The 22548-nt window shown below is 50.2% G+C and overlaps 1 protein-coding gene across 3 annotated transcripts; it reads right to left on the bottom strand.

The window, feature by feature from the left end:
• Positions 1-757: 757 nt before the first annotated feature.
• On the bottom strand, positions 758-17738 carry cep135 (centrosomal protein 135). 3 transcript variants are annotated; one of them, XM_036521364.1, is made up of 26 exons: positions 17472-17738; positions 16925-17068; positions 14940-15130; positions 14374-14541; positions 13952-14093; positions 13731-13815; positions 13420-13548; positions 11425-11628; positions 10973-11038; positions 10631-10823; positions 10192-10412; positions 8252-8407; positions 7798-7941; positions 6296-6373; positions 5150-5301; positions 4801-4916; positions 4540-4679; positions 4214-4269; positions 3835-4003; positions 3636-3746; positions 3085-3270; positions 2774-2983; positions 2475-2677; positions 1906-2010; positions 1108-1263; positions 758-1007 (listed from the first exon to the last, which is right to left on the bottom strand). In XM_036521364.1, the coding sequence occupies exons 2-26, from the start codon at positions 17035-17037 to the stop codon at positions 986-988; spliced, it is 3516 nt and encodes a 1171-aa protein (XP_036377257.1). In that variant the 5' UTR covers positions 17038-17068; positions 17472-17738; the 3' UTR covers positions 758-985. The 3 variants fall into 3 exon arrangements, with proteins under 3 accessions (XP_036377257.1, XP_036377258.1, XP_036377259.1); XM_036521365.1 differs by having other exon boundaries at positions 1108-1209; XM_036521366.1 differs by lacking the exon at positions 7798-7941.
• Positions 17739-22548: the final 4810 nt, after the last annotated feature.

The raw sequence follows: 22548 nt of genomic DNA, 5'->3' as shown, positions 1-22548 counted from the left end.
TTTGCAGATATATCAGCAGTAGGAAGGAGATGACACGAGGAACACACTGATTTTAGAGGAGCAGATAAGTAGAATGGTTTTGCCATATCTTCCTAAAGATGGGTCCCTGGCTTAAGAGCATTTCTTTATCATTTTCCAGATGCAACTATGAATGATATAAATGGGATCTATTTCTGTTACATATTATAAACCGACAGGATTGAGTACCTGTTGCTCAAGTGTTCAAGAGCAGTACCTCACCTGGGAATCGACATCCCCCAATCCCCCCGCGCACCCCCTCCTCAAATCTCCCTGCACACCCTTTAACCTTGTCCCCTGTGCACACCCTCTCCCTAACCCTAACCCTAACCCTTCAGCCTATCCTGACCCCCTTGCCATGTGGCCTGTCTGTCCTGCCTCTTCCTGCAGACATGTGAGTGAGGCTTCATGAACCCTTAAAAAGCGGAGACTTCATATGTTGTCTACCACTGACTCACAAACCACTCAAAAGACTTCACCCTCCACAGCAGCACACTGATTGTTTCAGATCGGGGAATCAATGATGGCATATGACTGGCATGTGACTGGCCTCATCTCTCATGACTTTCATCCAGGTCTGAACAACACAGTGATAAGTCCTCGGGATCTTTCAAAAATGAAAATTTTCAAAATAAAAATATATTTATTCAAACACATGAGAAATTCATTTACATAAATATTAACTTTTTTACAAAACAGTTGAGTTTAGTGAATATTATTTCTTGGAGATTTCTGGGTGAGGAAATCCGCCTTAATTTTTTTGCTGACTGGAAGTGTGGCAGCATGATTTTACTGAAAGCACACACACGTACACAGACGCACAGGCAGACACACGCGCACAGACACGCATACACACACACACACCGCTGGGTAGCTGGGCTGGTCCACACGCTCACTCTCTCAGTGACAGCAGAAGCACTGATGGCTGTTCACACTGAGCTCTGAGACGCAGGGTTTCCTGGCTCCTCTATTCCTTAAAGCTCACACTTCTGTAACAGAAAGAGGCAGAAGGAGTTCACCATTCCACTTTACACACGCTCTGTGAGTGTGTGTGTGTGTGTGCGTGCGTGCGTGCGTGCGAGTACTCACTTCTCAGGGGACTTGTCTGTGGAGTGCTCCGGGGTGCGCAGGATTGAGCGTTCGGGGGAATGTGGGCAGGGGCTGAGGGAGGAGCTGAGGGGGGAGGAGCTTCTGAGGGAGGAGAAGGACACACCCTGTCTGCGCATCTCCTGCACCGCCCGCTCCCTCAGAGAGAAATAAGCCAACTGTTTCACTGAAACGTTCCCACATTTTCATCTACATTTCGAATGTTAATTATCTCCCATTAATTAAAAAACGATCGAGTTGTTCACAGACTTAAAGAAAGGAGTTCTAAAGTGTTCTAAAGTGATCCGCATCCTCTGTCGGCAGAATGAGGAGGTGGAGTGCATGGCTTCGAGGTGTTAATGTTTCTGCTCAGTGAATGAGTGAATGGCTGTTAGCTGCACTGACCTGAAAATGAGAAAATCTGTTCTGTATTTGGGCTATTTTGCAGAACACCTTCATCACACTGATCATTAGCACAGATATCTGTACAGCAGCCAGGCGTGAGTCACAGAACACGACCACCATCATTCAGTGTCTCCCAATCCAGAGAGGAGCACGACCCAGAGAGGTGACTGCATGACCTGCGATCTCATCTCCAATGTTGGCAAGTTTCTCTGACCTTTAACCTTTCCAAGCAAGCACTGTGAGCAGAATGCCTGCAATCTGACTGCCTGGGTAGCTGGATGTCAGCTGTTGCACTAACAGAGCGGTCAGTTTTACCTGTCAAAAAGCTCGTCTGTCGGTTTTACCAGTGGAAACGCTTGGTCAGTTTTACCTGTGGAAACACTTGGTCAGTTTTACCTTTCGAAACGCTCAGCAGTCAGCTGTCTCTTCAGCACATCCAGCTCTGTCTGCAGCTGAGAGACCTTCCCTCGGAGCTGAGAGACCTCCCTTGTCTGAGTCGCTCTGAGAAGAGACGATGTACTGTCACATGCCACTGACACACCTTCACACGTCACTGACAACCCCTCCCTACAAGCTGAGAGCACACAGCTCCATGCTGGTAACAGGGGGTGGAGGTGTTTTTCCAACTGTGTGATTCACTGCGCGTGCTACATGCCAGGGGTGTGTCAGGACTGCATCAGCACATTTCCATGGTCCTCTGGCAAGGGTTTATACTTCAAGCACCAGAATCTAAACTCCACGCTGAGCAGTCAGAGAGTGTAGGAGATACTGCACGGTTTCAGCTGAGTGACTGTCACTAGACTCTAAGTGCGTAGGTGTGATGAGAGAATGTATACGTGTGTTGGTGGGACTCTCTCAGCACATAGGTGTGTTGGTGGGACTCTCAGTGCGTAGGTGTGTCAGTGAGGGAGCGCGTAGGTGTGTTGGTGAGGCTCTCGGCGCGTAGTTGTGTCGGCAGGACTCACGCCTTGCTGTCGGCGAGGGCCAGCCGATCCCGCAACACCTTCAGCTCAGACTCCTTCTCGCTGGTGCTCAGGTGCGTCTGGAACTCCTTCTGCCGGTTGCTGGACAGCAGCGTCTCCAGGTTCCTAACCGTCAGCCTCTCATTGGACAGCTGTTTCTTCACGAGCTCTGCCTCCGACTTCACATCCTCCAGCTCCCCCAGAACCTACAGCCACAAACACACTGCACAGTCACACACACACACACACACACACACACACACACACACTACACTCAGATGTTACAGACTGTATAGACTGACCCTCTCCAGCTCCATGCTCTTGGAGGTGAGCTGGCGGGAGGTCATTTCCTTGCCGGAGTCCAGTTTGACGCAGAGCTCCCTGAGGGAGGTGAGGTCGGCGAGGGCGGAGGCTCTCTCAGCGTGGGCCAGCTGCACCTCCTCCTCCAGCCTGGACAGACTCCGCACCAGAGAGGAGCCCTGCGCCTCGTATGCCTGCTGTGCGCTCATATGCTGCAGAGTATACACACAGTCACACATACAGTATATACACGCACCATTACACACACGCAGTACGTACACACAGAGAGCGCAGAGCTTTCTCCCTCTCTAACCTCCTGTATCTCGCGCTCCAGGTTGCTGACTCTCTCCCGCAGGTGTCTGCGCTCGGTGTCGGCCGCCAGCAGCTCCAGCCGGATGGAGCTATTGAGGCCCTCGGCCTGCTGCAGCTTCAGCTCCCAGTCCTCTGCCCGCGAGTGTGCCGCACGGAACCGCTCCAGAACATCCCGGTTCTCCTGCTCCTGCAGGGGGGGGGGGGGTCCACAGCATTCCAAACCTGACTGCTCCCTACAGCGTTCAGCTACTATAACTGAACCTAAACCTGACCATTATCTCTCACCTGACCCCTCTCTCTATTCTGACAACTCTCTCTCCTGACCACCCGCTCCCTCTCCTGACCCCTCTCACTCTTTCCTGACCAGGCTCTCTCTACCCTGACTGCTCCCCCCTACTCCCTCTCCTGACCCCTCTCTCTTTCCTGACCGCTCTCCCTCCCTCTCCTGACCCCTCTCTCTTCCCTGACCAGGCTGTCTCTCTCATGACCATTCTCTCCCTCTCCCTCTCTCTCTTTTCTGACCGCACTCTCCCTCTCCCGACTGCTTCTCACCTTGGCTGCCATCAGACTCTCAATTCTGGCCACCTCAGAGATGTAGGACTGAACCCTGAGCTTCAGATCATCCTTCTCATGCAGCACCTCCTCCATCTCTGCGTGCACAGCCTGAAACACAAAGAGTTACGCACAGTGTAAGCCCTGAGTTCCACACAGCGTTACACACCGCGTAAGCCCTGAGCGGGCTAGCGTGCACCTGGTTCTCTCGGGTCATGGTGGCAAGGTCATCCTGCAGCCTGCGGTTCTCCCTCAGAGCGATCTCTCGGTCCCGGCCCACGTCAGCCAGCTCCTCCTGCACGGAGTCTAGCTGCCTGCGCAGACTGGCCACCTCCCGCTCGCGGCTGTTCAGCGCCCCCTGCAGGTGTCTGTGTGCAACAGCAGCTCAGAGTAACTTCTCACTACAGCACAAACACACACTCACCGCAGTGAACCCACACGCTCGCTGCAAAGAACACACACAACCACAGACTGTATCAAACTCACACACAGACTGTATCAAAGTCACACACAGACTGCGGTGAACACACACTCACTGCGGTGAACACACACAGACTGCGGTGAACACACACACTCACTGCAGAGAATTATCCATGTCAGTGACGGTTTGTCTGACAGCTGCCAGGGTCTTCTCCTGTGAACAAGAAACAGAGGAATGATCTCCGTGACCGGAAATGAGCATCTCTACAGGCCTACAGTGGGCCCACAGTGGGACTGTGACCATGGGAGTAACCGTCTCTATAGGCCTACAGCAGGACCACAGCGGAACCACAGCAAGCCTGTGACCATGGAAGTGAACGTCTCTACAGGCCTACAGCGGGAGGACCACAGCAGGCAGGTGACTCTGGAAATGATCATCTCTGCAGGATGGGGGGGGGGGGGGGGGGGGGGTCGGGAGTCCTACCTTGCTGGCTAGCTCGTCCTGCAGGACCACGATTCTCTCAGTCTTCTGGTCAACTGCGTCCTGTAAAGCGTCTTTCTCTCGGTCCAGAAAAGTGAGAGTCTTCTGCAGCGCGGTCACCTGCTCCCTGCGGCTCAGCTCCCCTGAGAAACACAACACGCTCAACACACAGACTCATCACAGTCTACCCGACACACAAAAGACCACGCACTGACCGTACCCTGACCACACTCTGACTGCACTGTGCGCTCTGGTGTGACTCACCGATTTGCTCCTCCAGCTTCTGAATCTGCGCATGTGCAGCGTGGAGCTCATCGGTCTTCACTGAGAGACGGTGCTGACAGTCAGAGAGAGACTGCTCTACCTGCTCCTGCAGCAGCCTGCAAAGCCAATATGGACACTGCCTATTAAACACACACGCAAACACTCTCACACACGCGCACACAAAGACACACACACACACAGACACAGACACGCACGCACACAGACAAACACAGAGACACACACACACCCACACCCGATTACACACACCCACACCCATACATACACACTCACACAAAGATACACACATACACACACACACAGACAAAGACAGACAGACACACACACACACCGCAGTGCGCTTGTCTCTGCTCGCTGCTGTGTTGCCTCCTCTTTGGTCTGGATCAGGGTGGCTGACTGGGCCTTCATCTCCGTCTCCACGGTGACCTGGCTCTCCTTCAGGGCTGACACCTGGGCCTCCAGCTCCACCCTCTCCCTCTGCAGCTGCAACAGGAAGACGTTCCCCCAGAGGGTGGGCATTGAGACACGCCCCCTCCTACGTCTGACTCCCTAGGACAGCAGCTTTGTGCCTCTGCCACAGGCAGTAAGCAGATTCTCACTGTGCTGTGGATACATCTGAGCTGTGTGCTGCGCTATGGTGTTTCCGAACGCTTTCAAAGCCAGAGTGCAGGTGGAAGTGCAGAAAGCGAAGGCGTGTCATGTGTGTTAGCAGTAACACTCCTGCTGTGTGTCTGATGGTGTGTTAGCAGTAACACTCCTGCTGTGCGTCTGATGGTGTGTTAGCAGTAACACTCCTGCTGTGCGAGTGTGCGATGGTGTGTTAGCAGTAACACTCCTGCTGTGCGTCTGATGGTGTGTTAGCAGTAACACTCCTGCTGTGCGTCTGATGGTGTGTTAGCAGTAACACTCCTGCTGTGTGAGTGTCCGATGGTGTGTTAGCAGTAACACTCCTGCTGTGTGTCTGATGGTGTGTTAGCAGTAACACTCCTGCTGTGCGTCTGATGGTGTGTTAGCAGTAACACTCCTGCTGTGCGAGTGTGCGATGGTGTGTTAGCAGTAACACTCCTGCTGTGTGTCTGATGGTGTGTTAGCAGTAACACTCCTGCTGTGCGTCTGATGGTGTGTTAGCAGTAACACTCCTGCTGTGCGAGTGTGCGATGGTGTGTTAGCAGTAACACTCCTGCTGTGCGTCTGATGGTGTGTTAGCAGTAACACTCCTGCTGTGTGAGTGTCCGATGGTGTGTTAGCAGTAACACTCCTGCTGTGTGTCTGATGGTGTGTTAGCAGTAACACTCCTGCTGTGTGTCTGATGGTGTGTTAGCAGTAACACTCCTGCTGTGTGTGTGTCTGATGGTGTGTTAGCAGTAACACTCCTGCTGTGTGTGTGTCCGATGGTGTGTTAGCAGTAACACTCCTGCTGCATGTGTTTATGTGTCTGTGTGTGTGTTAGCAATAATGCTCAGCAGCAGTCACTCACTGTCTGAATGAAGGTCTCCAGGTCGAGGATCTTCCTCTCGTCCTCCTCCCTGTCAGACTGAGCTGAGCTCTGAATGACCTACAGAGCACAGCAAAGCAGTAGCTGAACATCCTCTGCACTGACCGCCACCCCCACTCTGCACTGACCGCCACCCCCACTCTGCACTGACCGCCACCCCCACTCTGCACTGACCTCCACCCCCCCTCTGCAGTGACCGCCACCCCCACTCTGCACTGACCGCCACCCCCACTCAGCACTGACCGCCACCCCCACTCTGCACTGACCGCCACCCCCACTCTGCAGTGACCTCCACCCCCACTCAGCACTGACCGCCACCCCCACTCAGCACTGACCGCCACCCCCACTCAGCACTGACCGCCACCCCCACTCTGCACTGACCGCCACCCCCACTCTGCACTGACCGCCACCCCCACTCAGCACTGACCGCCACCCCCACTCAGCACTGACCGCCACCCCCACTCAGCACTGACCGCCACCCCCCCTCAGCACTGACCGCCACCCCCCCTCTGCAGTGACCGCCTCCCCCCCCTCAGCACTGACCGCCACCCCCACTCAGCACTGACCGCCACCCCCACTCAGCACTGACCGCCACCCCCACTCAGCACTGACCGCCTCCCCCACTCTGCACTGACCGCCACCCCCCCTCTGCAGTGACCGCCTCCCCCCCCCTCAGCACTGACCGCCACCCCCACTCAGCACTGACCGCCACCCCCACTCAGCACTGACCGCCACCCCCACTCAGCACTGACCGCCTCCCCCACTCTGCACTGACCGCCACCCCCCCTCTGCAGTGACCGCCTCCCCCCCCTCAGCACTGACCGCCACCCCCACTCTGCACTGACCGCCACCCCCACTCTGCACTGACCGCCACCCCCCTCAGCACTGACCGCCACCCCCACTCAGCACTGACTGCCACCCCCACTCTGCACTGACCGCCACCCCCCTCAGCACTGACTGCCACCCCCACTCTGCACTGACCGCCACCCCCCTCAGCACTGACCGCCACCCCCCCTCAGCACTGACCGCCACCCCCACTCAGCACTGACCGCCTCCCCCCCTCTGCAGTGACCGCCTCCCCCCCTCTGCAGTGACCGCCTCCCCCCCTCTGCAGTGACCGCCTCCCCCCCCTCAGCACTGACCGCCTCCCCCCCTCTGCAGTGACCGCCTCCCCCCCCTCAGCACTGACCGCCTCCCCCACTCTGCAGTGACCGCCACCCCCACTCAGCACTGACTGCCACCCCCACTCTGCACTGACCGCCACCCCCACTCAGCACTGACCGCCTCCCCCACTCTGCACTGACCGCCACCCCCACTCTGCACTGACCGCCACCCCCCCTCTGCAGTGACCGCCACCCCCACTCTGCACTGACCGCCACCCCCACTCAGCACTGACCGCCACCCCCACTCAGCACTGACCGCCACCCCCACTCAGCACTGACCGCCACCCCCACTCTGCAGTGAATACCCCGCTGCGCTTGCACCTTCAGCTGACTGAGCAGTGCATCTCTCTCTGCTGTCATCCTGCGCAGGTCCGACTCCGCCCTCTTCCTCTCCTCCCCCAACTGCTGCTGAACTCCCGGCAGTAACTCCACCCCACTGTGCACCTGCAGCAGTTCCTCCTGCGCCTACACACACACAGACACAATAAAGGAGACATAATTCAACATAGCCATCCATACACAGACACACAGAGAGAGACAGACAGACACACACACACAGACACAATAAAGGAGACATAATTCAACATAGCCATCCATACACAGACACACAGAGAGAGACAGACAGACAGACAGACACACACAGACACAATAAAGGAGACATAATTCAACATAGCCATCCATACACAGACACACAGACAGACAGACAGACAGACACACACACACACACAGCCACAAACACACATATGCACGCGCACACACATGCATGCACACACACCCGCTGGTGCAGGGCGCTGAGTGTGTCTCTCTCAGCCGTCAGCTCCTTCACTTTGCTCTGAATGTCCTCCATGTGCCTCTCGAAGCCCAGTAAGACGGCCTGCAGCTCATCCCTCTCCCTCAGAGCACGGTGCAGCTCTGCCTCACAGCCACGCATCTGCAGGGATCCGCACACATGGTGTTACACACGCGTATTACACACACACGGCGTTACACACACATTGTACACACATCACACATGCATTACACAGTGTTACACACACATATACTACAAGAGGGCCATATGTATCAATCTTTGTGTACAACTTGCCGTAGGACCATGCGTACGCACAATCCCACGATTTGTGTACAGAGGTTTTTCTTCAGAGTTAAACACCACGTACACCCAATTGTCTTCATAAATCTGAGTGTGAATCAAATCAGCGTGAGATTATGTGCACATGAACGCGCTTAATGTCCACTCCCACAATTGTTCTTATATGGACCAAGACAGGGCTTTAATTAGTCGAATTAGCATATAAAGATCCCAGGTAAATCTGACTGAAATGCAGAGATTGATGTGTTTTCGATTTACAAAAACAACTTCATCCTCTCTTGGTGCCCGTACTGCAATGTGATGTGAGTGCAGTCGATTGCGCCGATTACATTAGGAAAACCAGACATCGCTGCGAATTACATTTTGATATTGGCCTGTTCCTCCGCAGTGTAAAGAAACTTTATATATCTTGGAGTCATCCGGGTGATCCCTTCCCATACTATGGGCATGATACGGCTCGGAGAGGATTGTGCTGTTCCCGACCTGTCCGCAAGCTCTCTTTGGACGTCCCAGTGGTGGTCAGAACTTCGAGATGAACCGGTATTGCATGGGTTCTCCGAGTTTCTAAGAAGAGGCTCCAGTTCCTCACAGAGGCTGAGGAGAACGGCCCATGGCAATCTAAAGCGACTTATCAGCCATACATCATCATTGGTGAAGAAGTCTGCCTGGTCCCTGAACACATGTTCATGCCTGATTAGGTTATTCTCGATATCCTCTAAAAGCGCTAGCACAACCATACTGATTGTGAATGCTTTAATCTCATACGTTGTAAATGAGCCTGCAAATCTGCAGCTTTGACCCCAACGCCAGAGAGCCAGGCTCGTTGGTACGGCAGTCAGAGCGCACACTCATGCGCCAAGGCGTCCCTCGCGCGTTCCCCATTTGCAGCAAAGGGTGAGAGCAGTCACCCCACCCGGCCTCAAACCCAGGTCTACAGGGAACCAGATCTGCAGCTGGACCACAACACCAAAGAGCCAGGCACCGGGGATGGGAGAAGTACGGCGGGGGAATGCATGAGGGACGCCTTGGTGCGTGAAGCGTATGGGCGCGCTTCCCGAAGGGGAGGGCAGTGTGACGGAGTGCTGTCACTACGGTTGAGTATGCGCTCTGACTGCCATACCAACGAGCCTGGCTCTTTGGCGTTGTGGTCAAAGCTGCAGTTTGGTACCTCATAGACCCGGGTTCAAGGCCAGGTGGGGTGACTATGCAATGTTAATATAATAATGCAAAATTGACAGTCACAGTTTTGCAACAATGTCCAACATGTTCACAGTTTACAGTTAAACCAGTATTTCACATGGACCAATGCATGCATGATAACACTCATCAATGACTGATACAAGACCCGTTTACTTGCATCACCATTAGTTCCTCTTGGTGTCGCCAACCTGCAAATTACACATTTTATGCGTATGTGACCTTGAGACCATGGGTAGAGGTACGCATGTTTTCCTGGCAAGTATCTTTTCAAAAATACCGTTTTACGAGTAGAAAAGTGCTCAGCATGATTTTAGTGTGTATGCACCGTTGATACATGTGGCCCACAGTGTAACACATTACACACACAATATGCACTGTTACACACACACACACACACACACACACACAGGTGCGTCTCCCCTCACCCTTCCCTGCCGGCTTTGTCTGGGACTATGCCCCCTTGTCAGACTCCTCCCCCTTGTAGGGCTGTGGGCAGGGCTCCACAGACGCTCTGCCTCCTGTCTGTAGAAATCCCGCTCCTCCTCCAGCGTGCGGATGAAGGCGTCCAGGCGAGAAGGAGACCTGTCTGCTCCACACACACCGTACCGAGCCCGCATCCTCTCCAGCTCCAGCACCAGCTCCTTCTCTGCAGCATGGTCAACAGGGAGCAGTGTGAAAAAGTGGTCAGTAGAGGGCAGTGTGAAACAGTAGTCAGTAGGGGGCAGTGTGGAGCAGCAGTGTGGAGGAGCAGTCAGTAGGGGGCAGTGTGGAGCAGCGGTGTGGAGCAGCAGTCAGTAGGGGGCAGTGTGGAGCAGCGGTCAGAAGGGGGCAGTGTGAAGCACAGGCCAGCGGCCCTGTTCTTACCAGTGCCTGTCAGTCTCTCCACTTTCTCCTGAAGTTGCCTCTTCTTGTCCTCCAGGAAGTTCACCACATCCTGTGTCCTCTCCTCCTGACCTCTGAGCCCTGCAAGCTCCTCCCTCAGCGCTTCCTCCTGAGCTTTGACCGTGGTCAGCTGGACCCTCAGCTCCTCCTTCTGATACTCACTCTCTTCCAGATCCTGCACACCGGACACAAACAGGCTCACTGTGCAGACACCCAGGGGGCCGCAGTCTCACCGCACAGACATGCGTACCACACATAACACCACTATAAAAACAGTGATAAACTTTACAGGCATCATGCTATCATCGCTCTGCAGACACACACCCTTCTCAGTTTAGAGACGACATCTTCAAATTCCTCCTTTTCTCTGTGCTGCCGCTGAATTTCATTCTAAAAAAATAAATAAATAAAAATAAAGAAGAGAAACATCAGTATGAAAAACCCAAAGCTCTCATTTCATTTTTCATTTATATTATTTAGCAGACGCTTTTATCCAAAGCGACGTACATAGGTTACAGTTCTTTACAATGTTATCCATTTATACAGCTGGATGTTTACTGAGGCAATTGTGGGTTAAGTACCTTGCCCAAGGGTACAGCAGCAGTGTCCCAGCGGGGATCGAACCAGCAACCTTTCGGTTACGAGTCCTGCTCCTTAACCACTATGCTACACTGCCGCCCTCTCCTTCCTCCCACAGACACCTGTGCAGGGTCTGCAGGAACCTCCTAACATTATGGCATTATTATTACAGTGAGGTTCCCGTGGGTCCCGCACACCTTGGCCTCCAGCAGTTCCTTGTCGGCCGTGTCCAGCAGCAGCTCTCTGTCCCGCTCCAGCTGTTGTGCCAGCTGTTCGATGTGGCTCAGCTCCTGGCACAGCTCCTGGTTCCTGGAGTTCATGTCCGCCAGGTCACTGCGGCTCTGCTGCTGCTCCTGCAGCTTCTGCTCCAGCTCTCTGTTGGTCTCCTGCAGGTACTCTACCTGAGGAAGAGCCTGCCCTTTATGACCCTGCTACAGAGGGTACGCACGTGACATCACAGCGGGCGGAGTCCCTGCGGGTTACACCCACTGAGCGGCAGAAAGACTTACTGAGCGGCGGCGTTAGCGTTCAGGTTGAATGCCGCGAGAACACAAACAACACATCTAAAACGGGAAAGAGCTGTCGTTGAATCTATTTTTACAGTCAATCGCACAAGAAATCGGAGCTATCTTTTTACAGACTGCCGAAAGCTAAAGAAAAGAGAAGCAAATGGATCGCTGCAGTTCGCAGAAACAACTGGAATCCAGGCACCGAAACGTGGATTTGCGGTTGCCATTTTGTAAGGATAAAGATAAGGATGTTTTATTGTCATTCCAGAACATGTTGTACATGAAAGGGTACGAAATTAGGTTCTCTTAGGTTCAAGTAATAGCAATAATAAAATCAAGAAGAAAGCACACAATAAAACATCATTAAAAATAAAAATAAGTAAATAAATATATTTATATAAGTATAAAGGAAGCAGAGTGTGAGAATAGGAATGTTTCAGGTATGTCGGATTTTTAGGTAAAATCATGCCTTAAGTTATATACTGTATTGACTACTCATCAATTAAATATTTACCATCTTGCATTTATATTCTGTGTAACTGTTAAGTTTTTGTCAGTGTTTATTAGAAAACATCCATGATGATGAGCCTTGTGTTCTACAAACAGAGGCAGGGATGGTTCGATAGTGTTAGCTAGCCAAGACAAACCCGGTTTTCCTTAAAAGGGGGTACTCCACAAAGCAAGTTTAGACAGTTAGTCAGATAACTTTAACCCTTTCGCACGTAACTTATTTTTTATGCTATGCAGTTCACGTGTTACGTTACATGGTTCATTACGTTTTCATTAGCGTTATATAGCGTTTGCTATATTTTTTAATGTTAAATCGCTGTTTCCTCAAAGCTAAAATTAGGTAGAATTTTTCCAGTCTAGTTTTCTAATGGCACCGGTTTTAGCATACGCAGTAAATGGCTAATCACACCGGTGTGACCGTACGTGCAAAAGGGTTAAAAGTTTCTACAAAATATGCTGAAATTTTGTTTATTATTAGCATCCTCATGGGTGGCTGAATCACACTCCTAGGCTACCTTGGTAATCCTGCTTTGTGGAAGTACGACCAAGCCACAAGGCTTTTGTATGCCTTCAGGCTTTGCTTTGTGTATTTCCCCGGCGTCGAAATCAGGTACATATCAATGTCAGGAAACCCGATTCCTGGCCACATGTCAATGTCCATGGACTACTGGTTCTTTGGTAAGTTGTAAGGATTACTGTCAAGTCCAACTGCCTTTAATTTAAGCAGATAATCATTTGTTTTACTCCCGCTTTCGCAGTTTCCCCTACTAAAGGCAGCCATGTTGCAGGATGTTTTGCCACTCAATCCGACTGAGGGGCGTATTGTGGTGAGAAAGTGATGTCAGTGCATACCCTCTATACCACCCTGACACACCCAGACCTCACCCTACGCACCAAAATGCAAGCACAACACACCCAAATCTCACCCTACACATAAAAATCTCACCCCATGCACCAAACTGCAATCATTACACACCCAAATCTCACCCTACGCACCAAACTGCAACCGCTACCGAGCTGCACCCCCTACACTGTGCCTGCTACCACACCCACCAAAACCCCGTCCAATATCACCCTGCTACACCCCATCTGCTACCACCCTGCTACAGCCCACTCTCTCCTTGCTACACCCAGCTCTCTAAGACCAGTCACTGTTAGCAGCAGCTGCAGTACCTGCAGGTTCAGGTGGGAGATGAGCTTCTCGTTGCTGATGTTCTGAGCTTCCAGAGAGATGACATCATGAGGCCGGCCGCCAGAGAGAGCGCCATTCAGACGCTCAATCTCTCCATCTCGCTCCTCTACCTGCAAGAACTCACAGTTTAGCAGTGTGTGTGTGTGTGTGTGAGAGACAGTGTGTGCTTGCATGTGTGTGTGTTTGTGTAGGGACACAGGGGTGTTGAGTAAAATCATGCAGCTCTTCAGGTGTTCACGTGTGTTATTCCTCTCTTTAGCCCGTGTATTCCGGTGCGTTATTCTTTTCTTACCTGCGTGTTCAGGTACTGAATTCCTGCCTGGGCTCTGTCCAGCTCCACTTTGAGTCTGGTGACGTCCTGCTGCAACTCCTGGATTCTGGACAGAACCATAACACGGATAGGCGAACGGGCGGATAGAGCCCCCGCGTGAATAAGCTAAAGGGCGGACAAAGTCCTAACATGGATAAGCTAAAGGGTGAGGTTGTCCCGTTCGGCCACAGGGTCACAGGTACCTGTCGTCAGCCACCTGCAGAAGGTCAGCGATGTACGGGTCATCAGGCTGTGCCACAGGCAGGGATGGGCCACTGGAGGGGGGGATGAGGTCATCAATCTGCATCCGCTGTCGTCTGAAAGGAATGGAGCACTTCTTCCCTCCTGCACAAACCAACGGCACATCCAATCAACACTCGGCGCTGACACTCACAACAAAGGCGACATCCAATTACCGCTCAGCACTGACACTGACAAGACAGTGGGAAGGTATGGCTAGTTTGGAGAGGGAGAGTGGGGGGGGGTTCTGGATACAGTGGGATGGTGTGGTTGAGGTAGAGGAGTAGGGGGGGATGTGGAGGGGGTGTAGGAGGGTGCAGTTGGGGTGGATGGACAGCAGGGCGGTGTTTTTGGGGTGGACGGGGAAGGAAGGCGGAAGGCCCACCTGGCGTCTGCACCACAGCCTGCAGGTTCTTCTCCTGCAGGTGCTGGATGCGCTCCATCTTGGCTTTGCAGTCCTTCTCAAGGGACTGAACCTTATGGACATACTGATTGTTCAGGAACTTCAGGTCGGACATCTCCTGCTCCAGCTTCCTGTTGTAGCCTCTCAGCTCTGAAAGGGTTGAGATGTGTTAGGCTCCAAGGAGAAACAGTGGGCGAGTCACTACAGTGCCAGAGTAACAGAGATACTGTATTACGGCAACAGCCTGAGTCTCTCTGATCAGTGGAGGCTTTGATGACAGACAATGTGCCTTTATTTGATAATTATAAAGTCATTTATAACTCTTCTGCACAATTAACATGAATACCAATTCTAATAAGGTTCACCCAACAGCAGCTGAAAGCTTTTCTGAAGGAATCCCCATCTCTTTTAGGTCTTTCTGCATTTCATATGAAATCCTATTAAATTCTGTCTTACAGGGAATGCTTTTGAGTGTAGATTATTATCTGATCCCCACAGCCGTAGCAGCACTGAGAGCTAGACCCGTATGGGCTGAGCTCCAATCCCACCTCGGCTCAGCTTCTCCTTCTCCTCCCTCAGCTTCAGCAGGCCCAGGTGCAGCTCGTTGTTTTCCCTGACCAGGCGGGCGTTCTCCACCCTGTAGGGCTCCAGCTGGGCGTCCACATTCTTGCTCTCCTTCTCCGTCTTCCCCGCCGACAGCTTGGCACTGCGCAGACTCTCAGTGGTGTGCACCAGGTCACTGCGACAGGCAGCACACGCTCACTCACAGTGCGCTCTCAGTGGTGTGCACCAGGTCACTGCGACAGGCAGCACACGCTCACTCACAGTGCGCACCAGGTCACTGCGACAGGCAGCACACGCTCACTCACAGTGCGCACCAGGTCACTGCGACAGTCAGCACACGCTCACTCACAGCGCGCTCTCATTGATGCGCACCAGGTCACTGCGACAGGCAGCACACGCTCACTCACAGCGCGCTCTCATTGATGCGCACCAGGTCACTGCGACAGGCAGCACACGCTCACTCACAGCGCGCTCTCATTGATGCGCACCAGGTCACTGCGACAGGCAGCACACGCTCACTCACAGCGCGCTCTCATTGATGCGCACCAGGTCACTGCGACAGGCAGCACACGCTCACTCACAGTGCGCTCTCATTGATGCGCACCAGGTCACTGCGACAGGCAGCACACGCTCACTCACAGTGCGCACCAGGTCACTGCGACAGGCAGCACACGCTCACTCACAGCGCGCTCTCATTGATGCGCACCAGGTCACTGCGACAGGCAGCACACGCTCACTCACAGCGCGCTCTCATTGATGCGCACCAGGTCACTGCGACAGGCAGCACACGCTCACTCACAGCGCGCTCTCATTGATGCGCACCAGGTCACTGCGACAGGCAGCACACGCTCACTCACAGTGCGCACCAGGTCACTGCGACAGTCAGCACACGCTCACTCACAGCGCGCTCTCATTGATGCGCACCAGGTCACTGCGACAGGCAGCACACGCTCACTCACAGCGCGCTCTCATTGATGCGCACCAGGTCACTGCGACAGGCAGCACACGCTCACTCACAGCGCGCTCTCATTGATGCGCACCAGGTCACTGCGACAGGCAGCACACGCTCACTCACAGCGCGCTCTCATTGATGCGCACCAGGTCACTGCGACAGGCAGCACACGCTCACTCACAGCGCGCTCTCATTGATGCGCACCAGGTCACTGCGACAGGCAGCACACGCTCACTCACAGTGCGCACCAGGTCACTGCGACAGTCAGCACACGCTCACTCACAGCGCGCTCTCATTGATGCGCACCAGGTCACTGCGACAGGCAGCACACGCTCACTCACAGTGCGCTCTCAGTGGTGTGCACCAGGTCACTGCGACAGGCAGCACACACTCACAGTGAACCCTTGGTGGTCTGCACCAAATCACTGCGACAGTCACCACACACTCATTCACAATACACCCTGCGGCCTCTGCAAGGGCGACATTCAGGCCTCAATCAAAAGGAAAAACATTGCCTATTTCCCACAGGGGTGGCCGGGTGGCAAAGTGGTAAGGAGTAAGGATCATAACCGAAAGGTTGCTGGTTTGATTCTCTGCTGGGGCACTGCTGCTGTACCCTTGGGCAAGGTATTGTGTCAGAATTGTATCAGCAAATATCCAGCTGTATAAATAGATAACATGTAAAAACTGTAACCTATGTCAGTCTCTCTGTATAAGAGTGTTTGCTAAATGACATTAATGTAATATAATGTGAGATCCCAGGCAATAAAGCAGGAAATGTGACCCGTATGCAGCATATCAGTACTGACTACAGTCTCTTTCCCAATACACTAACATTCTCCCTCCACAGTTTTGATTTTCAATACTCTTTTGTTTAACTTAAGTGCGTTTTTTTCCCGGACGTTGTCCAGCAGAACGGGTAGTGGCCACCACCGAAACCAGGGCTGAAAAGCTCGATCCAGTTTCTATATGAATGCAGGTATGGCTGAGCTGTTGCTAACTGAGCAGGTAACTCACCTGAAGAGCTTCTCCACCAGCGGCAGGGACTCGATCCCAAGCGGCTGTCTGTAGCCCAGCTGGTCCAGCCTTTTCCGGAGGTTGATAAACTTTCTTTCGGCGGTCGTGCTCATCTTGGCAAAACTTTTCTAAAAACACACGAGGCTGAAAAAGGGAACAGACATTAGACTGCTGACCAGCCAGGTAATGGCATTAATGTTAACAGCAGGGAGTCTGTCTAACTGCTTACTCCTAACAACAGCCACAGTTAAATCATCTGACTGTTTAAACACGCAAACAAAACAGCAGCAATAGATTAATGACTGGATCCGATTGGCAGAAGGCTGCTGTTTATTCTACTGCTAGCTAGCGAAGGCAAATGTCAGCTACAGGATCTCATTATACTCTTAATAACAAAAAAACTGCACTACCGAAACAGCCATCCAGATAGCTAGCTTTACAAACAATTACCACAAAACTGGCTCGTACCGTTGGTTAACAATATATTCACATTTTAACAGACACCGTCAGACAGCGAGCTAACGTTAAGCAGCCGTATGTTACTTACAAATCTGAGCACTTAAGCCTGCTAGCGTTAGCCCGCTAGCGGAAAAGCACAGCTAGCATGTTCTCTGTTCCGCACGGGCGCAAACAGGCCTCAGATTGTTTGTGTGTGTGTCTTTAACTGATATTTCCCTTGGATATCCTGTATATATTCCTCACTTCAGCTGTCGCATATATGTGGGATTTAAAAAGCTGGCAGTTGCTTGCCGGCGGATGGCGTTTCCCCTTCCCCTGCTTTCCGCTACCGGCGGTAAAGCCATTTGAAAATGGCGCCGAAGCTTCAGGGCCCTGGGCGCTCGCCATGGAAACGGGCCCTAGCGACACCTGCTGGCCGTGTGTGGAATTACGGTGCAATACCGACTGTGTAAACACTGTCCTGCAGTCTGAGCCAATTTTGGTTATTTGTGTCGCTAATGTGGGGTGATGGCGCAATTTAATGACTGTATTCTGGTACTTCAGGGTAACTGTAGATAATAGATATGTAAGCAGTGGCAGATTTAGGTATGGGCAGCACGGGGCGCCCGCACAAAAAAATTTGGAATGGTGAAATTTGCGCTATCGGTTTTGTATCGTTCATTTTCATGTCACGTCAGTGACGTCACCATGTGGGTCAATTAACCTTGTCGGACTGGGCACCCTGATTCTAGTTTGTGAGCTAGGCAGGCTACTGCCTGAGATTAAGAAGTCTCACACTGCGCTCACACCGGCAGCGACGACGAGCGACAAAGCGGCCGGAAGTCATTAATTTCCAATGGTCGCTGGGCGACACTGAGCGACATGGCAAATCTCGTCGCTTGGCGATGCGATCGCCGCGACTTGGCGACTAAAAAAAGTTAAGCAAAGTTCAACTTTATGCAAATGAGCAGCGACAGAGTCGAGCGACGGCCAATCAGGGCAGACGTACACCTCTTATATTCTTTCGCGGTGAAGCGTTTTCTTAAAAGTTAGTTCCTAAAGCATTTTAGTTCCCATAGCGACGATTGTGAATGCTAGCTACTTTGCGGTCCATGGTGAAACGGTAGTGTTTGAGGCAAGATCATACTCTTTATAAGAAAATAAATTCCCTCCAAAACATTTTTTGAAAATTGATGCATCTCCTGTCAATACATTTGTAGCCCACTTCCTCAAAACTACGTTAGCAACGCCCACAAGCTGGCTGCAGCAAGCGACGGCGACACAGCGACTTGGCGACGTACATTGATAAAGTCGCTGCCGGTGTGAGCACGGGATGGGGAGGTTGACCTCAGGTCTCCCCACTGGAAGCCCGAGGTAGGGGGAATCTATCAAATAGCGCACCTCTTTGTACAGCACCACAATTCATTCATAATACTGTGAATATATAGTTTCACAGACATATTGTTGCATTTTTCTCTGGTTTGTGCGAAACCATTAAGAATAATATAAAACCAGTCTGCACACCACCAAGGTGAATTGGTTTAGTCTTGACACTTTGTTGACAGTGGTTGACAGTGTTGGGGGATGGGTAATGTGAGTAGCTCGTGTGAGCCCTGCGTAAAGCATGTGGGGTAGCGGGTAGCAGGTAGGGGTGGGCGGATCGATCCAAATATCGATAGTATCAATACCAACGTTGGTATCACTATCTGATCGATACTAGCGTGATGAGATCGATTCTTTTGTTCCAGTTTCTCTTCTACGTTCAGTACGTTACTCCCATTTCACAAAAAAGTAGACACGTGTGTAAAGCACAGCTCCATTTACGTCTTGCCTGCTCACTCTGCTCCCCCTCCCCTCCCCGCTGTACTGTTTTGCTGTCACGTGACTCAGCACCGCCTAGCAAACACTGTTAGTTGCACTGAGTGACAGCATGGCAGAGAGAAAGAGGAGCGCTGTTTCGAGTTATTTTACAAGCGAAAATGAAAATATTGCAAAATGCGATGTGTGTAAGAGAGCTGTTCGTTACTGTGGCAACACCACCAATTTATACAAACATATAAAAAAAACCACGAAAAAGAGAACGCCGAGTTGCAACAAAAAAAAAACGAGAGGAGGAGAGAAATCCCCCAGGCAGACCGCTGCCAGCACAGAGACAAAAGTCGCTGACAGAATCTTTTCTGCGAGTCAAAGAATATCCAGGTAGCTCCTACACAGCAGTGAAACTAATATTTTAGTCATATCGGATGTTCAGTTTTAGTTAATGTTAATTTTCAAAGTGATACTAGTCATCATAGGTGTTACTTTAGCAGTCTGATTAAATATAGACCATATTAAGACATTCAAATAACACAGTCAGCTCATTACAATGTGTTATCTAAATTATTTCACTGGAAGTAAAAAATATTTTAAAACTGAAATATGAAAATGGCAGAATATAATAATAATAATAATAATAATAGAATAATCCTTTAGTGTTAACTGTCAAAGGGGCACTGGGATGTATTTAGGCTACATTTAGATATATTTGCACCTTATTTACTTTATTTTTCTCAAACATTTGTGTGCACTTTGTTTTTAAAAACTAAAGAAATTTTCATTTTGTTATGATGTTGTTTCTGAACAAAAACTGAACACAAAGTCTAATTGAAAAAGAGGAATTTAAGTTTTACAACATGTTCTCCAGTAATAATTTTTTAACTTTGTAACTTTAATAACTTTGTTTATTTATTTATTTTTTTTCAAAAAAGCCAGAGAAGAAGTGCAATGTTATTATATTTTTGTTTTTGAACAAAACCTCTAACTGGGAAGGAAGAATTTGACTTTTTTAAACATTTGTTCCCTAGTAATAGTTTTGTGCACTTTGTTCTTAAAAAAGTCAGAGAAGTGTAAATAAAGGGAAAAATTGTTTTGTTATTATATAGTTATTTCTGAACAAAAACAGACTGAAGGGAAAAGGAATGTAAATTTTCAATTTTGACTTTTCTTTTGTGCAGATTTTATGTTAATAAATATATATATTTTTATTTGCCTAACTTTGCTTAAAATCTGTTCTGGGTTTTAACATGCACATAATTAAACAACAGTGGAAAGCAAAAATCACAAACTCATTTAGTGGTCAGAAAATGTATTCAGATTTAACATATGATGACACACTGCTTGCCCCTACGTGAAAGCACATAGGCTGCTTGTTTAAGTACAAAGTATCGGTATCGGCAATACTGGCCTTGTATTTACTTGGTATCGGATCGGTAAAAATATTTGCAGTATCGCACACCCCTAGTAGCAGGTAAGCGAGCGGTTGCAGCAGTTACGTCACTCCCCGAGAACTTGTTAACTAGTGTTGTTGCCGACAGGCTAGGGGCATAGGCTTCATAGGCATCATAGGCTTGTGATATATTTCTGGGGTGTCTTATATACTTTTGGGGTGTCTTATGCTTAGAATTAGCCAACGAGGTTGTATGGTTCATTTGGTTCCTATTCTGAAAGTTTGGTAAATTGTGCATAATGAATAATATATATTTAATTGTGCAAGAAATGTATTTAGGGTGTCAGACTCATATACTGTATTTCAATGCAAATTCAGAGGCACTTCTGAAATATTTTGGATTTGTTGTTCCAAATGTCTGAATAAAAAATTACAGTTGGGGGGGGGGGAGAACCACCACTGTATGTAAATATATGCTGAGTAAGTCGCCCTGAAAAATAATGACCAAACTCATAAACAAATTCAATACACCAAGAACATTACAGAGTTCAAGGGCTTCAGGGCATTTAATAACTATCAGGCCAAAGGCTTATCAGCTCTGATATTTGCTATCCACAGTGGTTAATCATTAAATCTGTCTATTACAGGAAAAATGTACTGTGATTTACAATATGAAAATAAGCATGCAGGGGACGTTATAATGTGATGAATGTTATAATGCTTCCCTGAGGGCAGTGGCCAGAGCTGTGTGCTTCCCACTTCCTGTCCTGGAGAGCACAGCAATGTCAGAACAATGCTAGCTTCCCTCCTAATGCATCGTCACCAACGGGTAACAGCTGTTGTAGGAGCCAAATGTTGCTGATAATTCAGTTGTAATTTTCTTTCTGTACACTGGGTGTCACTGTTATTAATTGGGGTGCTCAGGTATATAGGTAGCCAAGTTCAATGTTGTGGTTAGGTGTTTGATCCTGGAAGGGCAAAAGGTTTTTGACCGCTAGGTTCACGCTGGGCTCATGCTAAGCTCACACCTGCTGTAAGCTATACCGCAAGTTTGTTTAGTTTGGTGTTTCGGGAATGGACATTGAGCTTTATCTGCGACTGCTGTGGAGGATTACGTTGCTACTAAAGAACCGTCTGCAGACTCTTTGCTGAACAATCTGGTAGGTTTAGCGGATTTAGCAACGTCAAGTCTAGCGCGTCAGCCAGGTCATTCCTGGGGTTAAAACACTTCAGTAGTTCCGTAGACAGAACTCCTTTAACAGCTGTGTCAGAAACAAATCAGCAGACACACAGAAATGCAGGATGACTTTATTGTACATTTGCCAATCTCACAGAAAGAAATAAGACAGCTGGAATATCAGAGTAAAAGAGACAGATTAGCAAGGATTCAGCCTCACAGAGCATGGTGAAGGGCTAACTCCCTGTATGTGCATTTCAGTTAGGGGCCTACACCCCTGCATGAACACAGTTGTTAGTGGACTCACAACGTTCATACTGTAGTTAATAAGTGGGGCTAGTCCTCAAACTGCACAGAGGTTCAGTCATTTGGTATATCATCATTAACGTGTGTCACAAGGAGATGCCATGCTATTGAATATTCCAGAAACATTAGGGGCCTGGGTGCAGTGGAACTGAACACCCTGCTCACTCAGCCAGAGCAAAGCTAGATCTGCTCCGAATGTAGTGATGCTGTATGTTTGCACGGAGAATGTAGTGATGCTGCAGTTTAAAAGATAAGATTTCTTATCTTTTCTCTTTCCCTTCTGTGAGTGTAAAGCAAAACACACAGGCCTTTCTCACTGTTGGTAAAATGCCACAATAGTGTTTAACCTTTAGTGAGAATTCAAATATTATGAATCTGTTGTAGAGTATTTGCTGGGGTAAGCGACAGTAGATGGACTTCAGGACAGGATCTTTTAGCTAGAAGGACATCTGATCACATCAGTGTTACAGGACAGGCGCTGAAACTTCAGGAACTGAA

The sequence above is a fragment of the Megalops cyprinoides genome, chromosome 2 (genome assembly GCF_013368585.1).
Source record: "Megalops cyprinoides isolate fMegCyp1 chromosome 2, fMegCyp1.pri, whole genome shotgun sequence".
NCBI classification, from domain to species: domain Eukaryota; kingdom Metazoa; phylum Chordata; class Actinopteri; order Elopiformes; family Megalopidae; genus Megalops; species Megalops cyprinoides.
Note: the sequence above shows the minus strand (reverse complement) of the source record. Positions and strands in the feature narration are given on the sequence as shown.